This window comes from Hemicordylus capensis, chromosome 5 (genome assembly GCF_027244095.1).
Source record: "Hemicordylus capensis ecotype Gifberg chromosome 5, rHemCap1.1.pri, whole genome shotgun sequence".
Classification (NCBI taxonomy): domain Eukaryota; kingdom Metazoa; phylum Chordata; class Lepidosauria; order Squamata; family Cordylidae; genus Hemicordylus; species Hemicordylus capensis.
The window spans coordinates 136,471,306-136,483,847 of NC_069661.1; the positions used below are offsets into that span (position 1 = coordinate 136,471,306).

Sequence of the window (12,542 nt, forward strand, 5' to 3'; positions counted from 1 at the left end):
ATCATCATCATCATCATCATCATCATCATCATCTTGTAGTAAATACAAGAACAAAAGGATAGGCTCCTGCCCTAAAGAATTCTCAGTTTAAAAAACAGAAGGTAAACAAGAAAAGGGATGGAAAATGAAGTTAAGGTAAACTGAACATAAATAAATTTAGAGCATGAAATTTACTGTCAGTCAGAAGAGGCAGGGTACCTCCATTCTTCTTTGCTCAGCGATTCCAGGAACACATGAAGGAGAGAGTATATGCAGGTAGTGAAATGCGCCTTCATCTTGTATGTGTCCTCTGTGCTGTCTGACAGTGGGTCATATGAGGTAGAGGTGAGCCCCTCCTTCTGCAAGGGAAGATGTGGCAGTTGTGAGCTATAGATTTTGGGAATCATTAAGGACAGTGAAGAAGAGGCTGGACAGATCTGACCCATAGCATATTCTCCATTTAAAAACTTGTCATGTGGAAGGCCCACTGAAATGAGCAGAAGCTGTACAGAACATACACAGTTGTACTTCACTATATGCAGATCAAGCATTTCCGGTTTGATGTATCTGCAGTTGTGTAATTGACACCCAAACTGGGCATACATGAGTGGTGGTGGCCAAAAAGGAGTTAATTCCATGTATCTGCAGGTGGGGGGTGTTTGGAAATTACTTCAGAGCTCATTTCCAACTGCCATTTTGTGGAGGAGAGCTGTTTTATGACTAATTTGCTAAAAAACAAAACAAAAGCCTATGATTGTTCACAGAATTTCTGGGACTTGGAGGTGGGGGAGCATCCTTGGACTCCCAAAGGCAGGCGGAGCATGGTAGGGTACTTGATCTGACCCGTTTTCATGTTTGGAGGGTGCTTTGTCTCTGTGTGTGTGTGTTTAGTCTGGGAACCTAACCCCCGCGATTCCATAGACTCGTATAGGAACATGCCTGCTGGATCAGGCCCAAGGCCTGCCTAGTCCAGCATCCTGTTTCACACAGTGGCCCACCAGATGCCTCTGGGGAGCCCACAGGCAAGAGATATGTGCATGCCCTCTCTCCTGCTGTTGCTCCACTGCAACTGGTATTGAGAGGCATCGTGCCTCTGAGGCTGGAGGTGGCCCACAGCCACCAGTCTAGTAGCCATTAATAGAGCTGTTCTCCATGAATTTGTCTAAGTCCCTTTTAAAGCCATCCAAGCTGGTAGCCATCACCACATCCCATGGCAAGGAATTCTGTAGATTCATTATGTGTTGTGTGGAAAAATACTTCCTTGTGTTGGTCCTAAATTTCCCAACTTTCAGTTTCATGGGATGACCCCTGGTTGTAATGTTGTATGTGAGAGAAAAAATTCTCTCTGGCCACCCTCTCCACTCCATGCATAATTGTATGCACCTCGATCATGTCTCCCCTTAGTTGCCTCTTTTAAAGAGGCCCAGATGCTGTAGCCTAGCCTCATAAGGGAGGTGCTCCAGCTCCCTAATCATCTTGGTTGCCCTCTTCTGCACCTTTTCCAATTCTACAATATTTTTCTTAAGGTACGGTGACCAAAGCTGTATGCAGTACTCCAGATGTGGCCGCACCATAGATTTGTATAAGGGCATTCACATTTTTATTTTCAGTCCCCTTCCTAGTGAATCCTAGCATTGAATTAGCCTTTTTCACAGCTGCCACGCACTGAGTCAACACTTTCAATGAGCAGTCTTCCATGACCCCAAGATCTCTCTCCTGGTCAATCACTGACAGCTCAGATCCCATAATTGTATTTGTGAAGTTGGGGGAGGGGGGTGCATCACTTTACACTTGCTTACATTGAACCACATTTGCCATTTTGTTTCCCACTCCCCGAGTTTGGAGAGATCTTTTTGCAGCTCCTCACAATCTGTTTTGGATTTCACTACACTAAACAGTTTAGTGCAAATCTGCAAATTTGGCCACTTCACTACTTACCCCAACTTCTAGATAATTTATGAACAAGTTAAAGAGCACTGGTCCCAGTACTGATCCCTGGGGAACCCCACTTCGCTCCATTGTGAACACTGCCCATTTATTCCTATCCTCTGTTTCCTGTCCTTCAACCAGTTACTGATCCAGAACCTGTCTTTCTATCCTGTGACTGCTAAGTTTACTCAAGAGCCTTGGTGGGGAACTTTGTCAAACGCTTTTTGGAAGTCCAGGTATACGGTGTCAACTGGATCACTTTTATCCACATGCCTGTTGACACTCTCAAAGAACTCCAAAAGGTTAGTGGGGCAAGACCTTCCCTTGCAGAAGCCATGCTGGTTATCCCTCAACAAGGGCTTTTCTTATAAATGTTTAACAATTTTGTCCTTAAGTATGCTTTCCATCAGTTTACCCAGCACTAAGCTAACTGGCCTGTAATTTGCCAGATCCTTCCTGGATCCTTTTGAAAATCAGAGTTACATTGGCTACTTTCCAGTCCTGTGGTACTGATTGTAGGGACAAGTTACATATTTTTGCTAGGAGATCAGCAATTTCACATGAGTTCCTTCAAAATACTTGGGTGGATGGCATCTGGCCCTGGCAATTTGTTAATTTTTAATTTTTCAAGACAGTTTAGAACATCTTCCCTTGTCACCCCAATAGTGCTGGGGAATCAAATTCTGAACACACACTTTGCCAGATATCTTAACCAAATTACAGTGACCGAGTTTCACAGGGTGTTTACCCAAGCACGGTTTAATGTTCTGTGCACTGCTGTGCTTGAGGTTTAACAAAGTTCTATTTGTAGAGCACTTTTGTCCCTGTGACTCAGGAGCTATAGAATCAACAGGTGAGCCAGCATGGTGTAGTGGTTAGAGTGCTGGGCTAGGACTGGGGAGACCCGAGTTCAAATCCCCATTCAGCCATGATACTAGCTGGGTGACTCGGGGCCAGTCACTTCTCTCTCAGCCTAACCTACTTCACAGGGTTCTTGTGAGGAGAAACTTCAGTATGTAGTACACCGCTCTGGGCTCCTTGGAAGATGAGTGGGATATAAAATGTAAAAATTTTTTAAAAACCAGCTCATGTTCTATTATATTATAATTGTTATAGGGACATTCGTAATATGCATATTACTCCATATTTATTAAACTTTCTGGGCTGCTTTGATGATTTCTGCATATGCTATATTTTATCAGATCATGCTGATAAGCTCTCTTATTCATTTGCCAGGTTTTGTCTAATTGCTAGCAGAATTTGTAAGATCATGTTATGTACCTGAACAATTAAGTATCACTATCTATTGAGGATAGCTGTTATATAATGACCTGTTTTCCCCCTAGTATGTTTAGTGTTTTGGGGAACTTTTAGGATTTTTTTTTTCATTTCTGGCCTTAAAATAAAATAAATAAATAAATCTTTGCCCTGGACTTCACATCTCTACCCATGTGTCTGATACTCATGCCATGGAGGAAGGTATTACAGCTGCATTTTCTGGATTTTCAAGGCTAATTTCTTTGATAAGAATGTATGCCAGGTGCAATTGCCACTCACATTTTCAGTGGGCTCTGCCAGCTTCCGTAATATATTGGTAGTATATCAGTGCTGCTCCTGAAAGGGAGTTGAGAGAAGCAATGCATGATCCTTTGTTCCAAAGTCGTTATTCAATCTTTCCTCTACATCATGACCAGGGTGATGTTAAAAACTACTAAAATTAAAAGAAAAGTTCAAATCTCTGACCTCCATAAATTGTGCACATTGATTAAATGTGCAAGCTACTTATAGCCACCACCACCCCACCCGGTCAAGTGTTTGAAGTGGGGTTTTTCTCGTGAAAAAGCAGGGCAAACAGATTCAAAGCCCTGAAGCCCTGACACCATCGACTGTAAAATGTATACAGTGCATATTTGTATTAGACTTCAGCCACTGTGACTTGCACACTTTCAAAGTGTATGCTTTCAGCATAAGGGCTAGAAGTTGGGGAAATGGACCTGTGCAGTAGGTATCTGATGAGCTTTGCATGAGAACATTTTAGTCCCCCTTTTCCCGGCGGGTAGACCAGGCCTCCGGCGATCGGCATCCTTTGCGGCGCGCGCAAAGCGTCTTCAGTCTGCTGGAGGCCTTCCTAACGAGAGGAGCTCTGTTCGGTAGCTCCTCTCGTTTTCTCCTAAAGCATTGGGTAAGGACTCGGGCGGGCGGGTGGGCAGCTGGGAGGGAGGGAGGGCTGGCTGGCTGGCGGGCGGGCGGGCGACGGCGGCGGCAGGGGTATGGGTACCTTTGCATGTAAATCTGTTCGGGGGGGGGGAGCGGCGGCGGGGGGCGGGGGCGGCTGGTTTCCAGCGCCCCGTTATTCAGTTAAATATGGGCGCTAGAGGGGGTGAAGAGGCGGGAGGGGTAAGAAAGCCCTCCCGCCCTAAAAGAAAGGGCCCCCCTTCGGTGCCGGTCCGGACTGGTCCGGACCGTGCACATCTCTAGCCAGACCCCCCCCATTGTGACATCACAGCATAGCATATTACTATAACTGATAATTAAAATCTATTTAGAATGGATACTTAAAATCAATTTTCAATGGATACAGTACAGTATTTAAATCAGTTTTCAATAGATTTTTTTCCAGTTTTCAAAAATCAATTTTTGTGAGTACAATACTTACTCAAAAATGAATTTCAATAGATTAAACTTTTAATTGCTATTTAAATTAACTACAGTTATATGGTATGGTACAGTACTATAATAACCAAGATTTTTTTTATTTGAATTTTTAAATTAAAAAGTAGAATTCCATAAAAATTGAAATTAAATTGGTTAAAGTTATAATTAGCATCCTATGAGAGCTGTACAATGCTGCAAGAGGTTCCTCTAAGAGGCTCCACAGGAATGTCAGAGGAAAGGCTCCAAAGGGCTTGCACAGGCTTGCGAAGGCCCTACAGAAACGTACAAAAAGGCTCCAAAAGCTCTAGAGCAGGGCTGCTCAACTTCAGCCCTCCTGCAGATGTTGGCCTCCCATAATCCCTGGCTATTGCCCCTGTGGCTGGGGATTATGGGAGTTGCAGTCCAAAAACAACTGGAGGGCATAGATTGAGCAGGCTTGCCTAGAGCAATGGCTTCTAAAGGCTCTCAATTTCTTGCTGAGGACACCAAAACCTTCTCAAGGCTGCCAAATGCTCTTGAAACTGGTTTAAAGCAGAATATGCACACCAAATCACTCCTCTGGCCTCCTCCAAATGCCTCTCACTATTCACAGAGCACATTCAGGAAGAGCACAGCCATATATAGATGGATCCACACACCAAAAACCGTGGATACATGAGACCCTAATATCGTGAATACTGAAATCGGGTATATATTTCCCAACCGCAGATATTTATTTATTTATCTATTTGATTTGATTTATATACTGCCCTTCCAAAAATGGCTCAGGGCGGTTTACATAGAGAAATAATAAATAAGATGGATCCCTGTCCCCAAAGGGCTCACAATCTAAAAAGAAACATAAGACAGACACCATCAACAGTCACTGGAGATACTGTGCTGGGGGTGGATATGCAGAACCGTGCATAAATGGGGGCCACCTGTAGAGAGATTTAACTGAAGTCAAATGACAATTTACTTTATCTGTAGCAGTCATGCATAATAAATTTTCCGGTAGATATTTGTTCTTACAGCTTCGGTTATACTGCAAAGTATCATAATGGCCCACTTTTCTAACCAGATTCCTGTTCTGAAGATGTAATACAAGCTTAATTCACACATCATACCAAACCTTGTTTGTGGTTGTAATTGCTGACAAACCATTATTTTCTGTTCTGATATGATGTTGGATTACATACAATGATCTGTGCTACCTGTGGCACACCACCAATTTTAGGAGGAAAGTATAAAGAGTTGCCTTTATAGAAGACTCTTAGAGGTTTGGCATACTTAACAGCTATTTATTTTTTTCCTTTTTTCTTTTTTTTTAGTTGCCAGTTGAACTAATTGCAAAAACTCAAGTTAATGATTATGAAAAAATTAAATTGTGAGAGATTTCATAAGGGAACCTGAAAGGAGGGGTGGGGATTTCTGCTGTTTTATTGGAAGGAACTTAGATCAGTGGTAATATGTCAGAGGGTGTGGTGTGGGAAAGGGAAGTGGGTACATTCCCCATAGCTTGAGAGCTCTTCAGACATCTCCAGATACTAATTGACTAGGGAAGTCAATCAAGCTACTGCTATCCTAATCCTAGCTGAAATACAAGTCTTGCTTCTTTACTTAAAAGAGTAATGCCTGTTGTTTAGCGTCTAGAAAAGAATTAAACATGTTTTCTGTTGAATTTTTTTAATTTGTGCTTTTTTTTTAACCTTGCAAGTGTTTTATTTTTAATAAAACATGCTTCTTTGTTTATAGGTTGGTAACTATAAGCGGACAGTGAAACGCATTGATGATGGTTATAGGCTTTGCAATGATCTTATGAGTTGCATTCATGAGCGTGCAAGGATAGAGAAAGCCTATGCTCAGCAGCTAACGGAATGGGCGAAGAAGTGGAGGCAACTTGTAGAAAAAGGTAAATGTTGTTGTCTGTGTATTCTTGTGGTATTTTTAAGTAATGCATAAGTTTGTTTTCTGTATTGACAGCAGAATGCAAGCCCATTTAATTAGGATAAGTCAGTTTAGGATGTTAATTTGAAGCATTTGATAATAGGCATGCTTCATCCTTTTGCTGCTCCTAAATGTCATCCAAAATTGTCCTTGGGCTTGGTTTTGTAAACATGTCAGTGAACAGTAATATTTAAAGTTTCAGGGAATACCACCTCAAAAACAACAAACCTACAGTATCCTGTTCTACAAAAATGTGTTTGGTCACTGGTCTTACGTTGGAGCAAGTGGATAGTTGTATGTATTTATAATAATTTCTAGGGAATTCAGTTTACCGTGTGGAGCACAAGCTATGAAAAGTACAGTTAATTTTAGTTCATTCATTGAAGGCTTAGGGTTTGGTTTTCAGGAAAGCTTTAAAAGAAACAAACAAGGTCTATAGATATACGTATGAGAATCCTAGTGAGTATTAAATACTATTATATTATATTATATTATATTATATTATATTATATTATATTATATTATATGCATTCAATCTATTGAAATTAATATTTAGATGCTATTTAGGACTAAAAGATCAGATACTGCATTTTAGTTGGTCATAGATCATAAATGATTGCAGGCAATCATATTACGTCATGTGGGGGAACCACTGCTGGAATGCATATTGTTTTTATTTGAAAATTTTATCTGTTCATTTATATCCCGCTCTTCATCCAAGGAGCACAGCGTGGTGTATATCGTTACAGTTATCCTCACGACAACACTGTGAGGTAGATTAGGCTGAGACATGAGTGACTGGCTGAGAGTCACCCAGTGTGTTTCATGGCTGATTAGGAATTTGAACTCGGGCCTTCCCAGTCCTAGTCCAACACTCTAATTGCTACACTGTACTGGCTCTAACATTAAAATGTGATGAGACAGGGAAAGAGTTGCCCAAAGTTTGGAGGGTGAAATGTGTATTTAGGTTTTATCGATTACCGTGAAGCTGCTGTTCTCAGTTATTGTTGCCAGGGACATCTTATGGGTTATCCCCCCCCCCCCACTAGGTCCGAGACAGGACAGAATCTGATTGGAAAAGAGATAGATACACGGCCACTCGGGGCTGAGGGGGATAACCCCGCTTCAGTTCTTTCTGTCCTCACCTAGCTCCAGACAGCAGTTTTTTCTCTCCGTATATCTTTGCTTGTATTCTTGTCTATTTTCTTCCGTTCTATGTCGTTTTTTCTTCTGTCTCCGTGTTCATTTTCCACTCATCGTTGTATATCTAAAAAAACAAAACAAAAAAACCTCTGTCAGCTATTCTCTTTGTTTTCCCCCTCGCTCCTCCCTTCCCCTCCTCCCTCCCTCCGTTGCATGGAGTGTAGGTTTAAGGGAAGAAAAGTTTTCGTGTCCAGGGGAACGCAGCAAGCCTGTTTTGGGCCAGGGTTTTCCAAGGCTCTCGGAGCTCCCGCCCTAATGCGAGCCGCTTCCCTGGAAGCAGGTTCCCTCACCACCGCGACGCTTGATCGAGCAGCCCCCGATCAGCCGGCCGCTGCTGCATCGGTGACAGCTGCCTTGGAGCTGCCTGCACCGTTCGCCACCGGGTCTGCCCCGAGTCTCCTGCCTTCGGGCCGAGAAACTCGCTCTTCAGCAGCCCGGCGAGCAGCCGAGAGAGGTGCCAGGCCTTTGCACCACCCGGAGATGGTTTTCTCGTGGCTCCCATGCGCCAATCCTCCTCCATCCTCTGCCGAAATCAGGGCAATCTCGGAGGCCCAGGAACGCTGCAGGTGCAAGATGGCAGCAAAAACGGCGCAAAAAGAGGGCGAGGCGGCCATTTTGGAGGGACCCAAGCAGTTTTTGGCGGGCTCTTCGTCCAGGGAGACTTCATCCAGGGAAGTAACTGGGGAGTCTAGAATGGCGGTCGGGGACTGGGGGGGGTCCCCATACCCGCAGTTTCCATGTCTATCCCAAAAATTGTTCCACCTGATTGGCAGGCCTGGTTTAAGAACGCAATTATTGATACGGTCTACCAGATCAGGCCTGCTAAAAAAGATAGGAAATCTTCTCGAAGGAGAAAAAGGGACCTGTCCTCCTCTGATAGTGGCTCTTCTAGTGATTCTGCTAGTCCTCCTCCTAAAAAGGCCAAGGCCAAACAAAAACACCTTAAAGCGAAGAAGCTTCCTCCGCATAGGAGTGGACCACATTCCTCCGATGTATCTGACCACGACTCTGGGGAACCGAAACCGCTGAACCCCAGGCCTATGGGGAAACCTGGAACACCCCCCTCCCACCCCTTAATTTCTGATGTGGAGGAGGGCCTTACCAGAACCAGGGACTCACCCCAGGACCCAGAACTCCCTGACAGGGAGGAGGGGGAATGGTCAGGGGGAGAAGACAATGAAAATGCTTCTGTCCCTCAAAGACTTTTTGTAGCTGAGGATTTTAATCCTCTTATGACCAGAATCGTAAAGGCCATAGGGCTTCACCAAAACTCGAACCCGGAAACTCCGGCTACTGAAAAAGGGGATTGGGTGTTTCCAAGGGCAAAGCCTAAAGACATTCTGTTGCCTTTACCAGATTTATTTGCTGAAGTAGTGAAACAGGAGTGGCAGACACCCGCAGCAAATAAAAAGCCTTTACCCATATCTAACCATTTTTATTCTTTTCAAAAGGAAGCCTCTGAATTGTTTAAGTCCCCTTGCATAGATGCACCAATCGTGCAACTGGTGTCAAATTCCCTCGTTCCATGGGACGGTGAGGTAATGTTGAAAGACCCAGCTGACAAGAAAGCGGAGTCTGCATTTAAGCGCACGCATGATAACTCTGCCCAGTCGACCAGAGCAGCAGCAGCGGCATCTATGGCGGCAAGGGCCTCCCTGCTATGGTTAGACGATTTGCTAAACGATCCTCCCTCAGACACCATTAAATTGAGGCAACAATTGGTCAAAATACAAAAAGCACAGGCTTTTATAGCAGATGCCACCTTGGACTCTATCAGGTACTCTTCGCGAGTGGCTGCAGCATCAGTCTTGGGGAGGCGACATCTGTGGCTAAAAAATTGGACAGTTGATAGCACCTCCAAAAGTAACCTCACGACAGTTCCTCATGACGCCACAAAACTTTTCGGGGAGGAAGCCCTAAATGGTGTACTAGTTGAGTCTAGCGATAAGCGCAAGACCATGCCCACAGCAGTACGTAAATCTGACCGGCCACCCTTTAAGAAAAATTTTCAGCAATTTCAGCCCTTTCGAGGTTTCTGGCCTTTTAGTGGCCGGAACAGAGACAATAGACAACAAAGAGGCTCCTGGGGTCACCAGCATTCCTCTTACAGGGGTACAGGTGGTTTCAGACAGCTGGCCACCCAGACCAAGCCAAAAACCCAGCAATGACTCACACTCAGTTCAACTAGGAGGCCGTCTAACAAAATTCCTCCCCGCCTGGGTGTCTTCTGTAACAGACAATTGGGTGCTAAGAGTCATACAAGCCAGTTACAGAATAGAACTGGACGTCCCTCCTCCCCACAGGTTTCTACCAACCCCAAGATCTCGCTCTTGGCAAAAGCATTCCGAGATGCTTCAAGCCATCCATCACCTTGTAGAAATCTGGGCTGTAGAACCCAGTTCCAACCTCGCGGGGGGGGGGGGGTTTCTGTTCACCGTCGCCAAAAAGGGCGGTGCTGGACTTAAAGTTCTTAAACAAATCGGTCAAGAGAGAGCGATTCCGTATGGAGACATTAAGGTCGATATCAGAAGCCTTACACCACCTGGATTTCCTAACATCTATCGACCTGAAGGAGGCGTACCTGCACATGCCAATACATCCGGAGAGCAGAAAGCTACTTCGCTTCAAGTACGCAGGACGCCATTTTCAGTATGCAGCGCTTCCCTTCGGGCTGTCAGCCGCGCCCCAGGTTTTCACCAAGGTCCTGGCGCCCCTGGTGGCACATCTTCGTCTGCGTGGAGTTCGTCTTTTTGCCTATTTAGATTATCTGCTCGTGCACTCCCTGAATGAAGCAAAACGAGACCTAGCTATGACCGTCTCAGAGCTGGAACGCCACGGTTTCCTTATAAACCATCAGAAAAGTCAGCTGACGCCAAGCCACCACCTTCGCCACCTGGGCGTAGTGATCAACACAGTCGAGAACCGCTTGTTCTTTCCATTCACAATGATCACACAAGAAATAAAAACCGTCCTTGCTCTTCCATCAGCACCCCTGGCATCCCTGGCACGGGTGTTAGGTCTCATGGTGGCGACAATAGAGGTGGTTCCTTGGGCGCGTTTTCACCTGCGCCCACTTCAATGGTTTCTGCTTCCCTATCAGCAGGACATCACACAAAAGAGAAGAGTGTGGCTCTCCATCCCAACTCAGCTTCAGAAATCCCTGCGCTGGTGGCTCAACCCGTGCAACCTGTTCCAAGGGAGGGAATTTCTAGACCCTCCGAAAGTGCTAGTGACCATTGATGCAAGCGACCAGTACTGGGGGCACACTGCTTACACCTGTCGGCACAAGATCATTGGAACAAAGATGAAAGACAGCACAGTATAAACTGGAGGGAGCTTTGGGCCATCCGCTTGGCCCTGGAGGCGTTTCAGACCACAGTTCGGGACCATCACGTACTCATAAAGACGGACAATGTCATGGCAAAGGCCCATGTGAATCGTCAGGGCGGGACCCGATCCAAGTCCCTCCATCAAGAGGCCACTCTAGGAACATCAAGTCTTTAACAGCACATCATCTAAAAGGAGAGCTAAATCGGGTGGCAGACTGGCTCAGCAGAGAGGATCTCCATCCCGGGGAATGGTCACTGGACCCCCTGGTGTTCCAACAAATAAGAAGGCAGATGGGTGTGCCAGTAATAGACTTATTCACCACACCAAAGAACATGCAACTGGAAAAATTCATGACCAGATTTCCATGCAGAGAAGTGGTAGCAGTAGACGCTCTCTCAAGTCCATGGCCAAAGGGCCTTTTGTACGCCTACCCCCCAACGCCCTTGCTAGCCAGAGTCCTGCGGAGGGTACGCATGTTGAGAGCACAAATGCTCCTCATAGCGCCATTTTGGCCCAGAAGGCCGTGGTTTTCGGAGCTGTTATACCTTACCGCGGAACCACCGTGGGAACTCCCGGTCAACAGCGATCTTCTGTCTCAAGGGCCCGTGTTACACCCCAACCCGAGCGGGTTAAGGCTGACCGCCTGGAAACTGAGAGGGGACTCCTGAACCAGTTCGGGTATTCACAAGGGGTTCTCCGGACTATGTTGGCATCGCGCAGACTGTCTACCAACCATATATACCAGTATACTTGGTGGGCTTTCCTGCGTTGGGCAGCACGCCATTCCTTCCCTAGGGGTGCAGCCTCACTGAAACACCTTCTGCAATTCTTACAGGAAGGCCTGGAGAAGGGGTTGAAACCAAACACCTTAAAGTGCCAGGCGGATTCGTTGATTGGTTTGGTCTCCAGAGGAACACGCTCTTCTCTCCAGTCCAATGCGCATCTTCAGAGGTTCCTAAGAGGAGCTACCTTGCTGTTCCCTCCGGTCATTCACAGATTTCTGTCATGGAATTTACACTTGGTTCTGAAAGCTCTTCAACACCCCCCGTTCGAACCCATTTCAACTATTCCAATCAGGGTTTTGTCCTTTAAATTGGCTTTTTTGGTGGCAATTACGTCAGCCAGATGAATATCAGAGCTAAGAGCTTTATCAATTGGGAAATCTTTTTGCGTTTTCCAAAAAGAGGTGGTTCGGCTGATCCCGGATCCCTTTATGCGACCCAAAGTGTCATCGGTTTTCCATCAATCACAATATGTGTTCTTGCCGTCCTTTTGCCCTCATCCGCTCCATGAGAGGGAGAAGCTGTGGCACAAACTGGATGTCCGTAGGTGCCTAAAGAAAACCGATGACACTTTGGGTGTCATCAGCAGAACTGCATCTTTTCGTACCACAGAGGTCATATCCTTCAACCCACGCTCGATGGGATCGGTGGTTACTTCTTCAACGATCGCCAGATGGATCCAAGCATGCATTGTAATGGCCTATGAGGCTCAGCACATTACACTGCTGTCACATATCA

General features: G+C 45.5%; 1 protein-coding gene and 1 long non-coding RNA gene across 8 annotated transcripts in view; one reads left to right on the forward strand and one right to left on the reverse strand.

Annotated features, from left to right (window-relative positions):
* The window catches only part of PACSIN2 (protein kinase C and casein kinase substrate in neurons 2), a 116,895-nt gene that overhangs the window by 52,547 nt on the left and 51,806 nt on the right, over positions 1-12,542 (forward strand). For 5 of the 7 annotated variants that reach the window (XM_053257472.1, XM_053257465.1, XM_053257466.1 and 2 more), the window contains exon 3: positions 6,298-6,454. In XM_053257472.1, the coding sequence (XP_053113447.1) occupies positions 6,298-6,454 (157 nt within the window). Of the gene's footprint in view, positions 1-2,049; positions 2,211-6,297; positions 6,455-12,542 lie in introns of all 7 variants that reach the window. The other 2 variants (XM_053257469.1, XM_053257470.1) reach the window with 2 other exon arrangements.
* LOC128327988 (uncharacterized) lies at positions 125-7,728 on the reverse strand. Its single transcript, XR_008308935.1, has 3 exons — positions 7,635-7,728; positions 3,466-3,522; positions 125-338 (listed from the first exon to the last, which is right to left on the reverse strand). It is a non-coding gene; the product is annotated as an uncharacterized LOC128327988 (long non-coding RNA).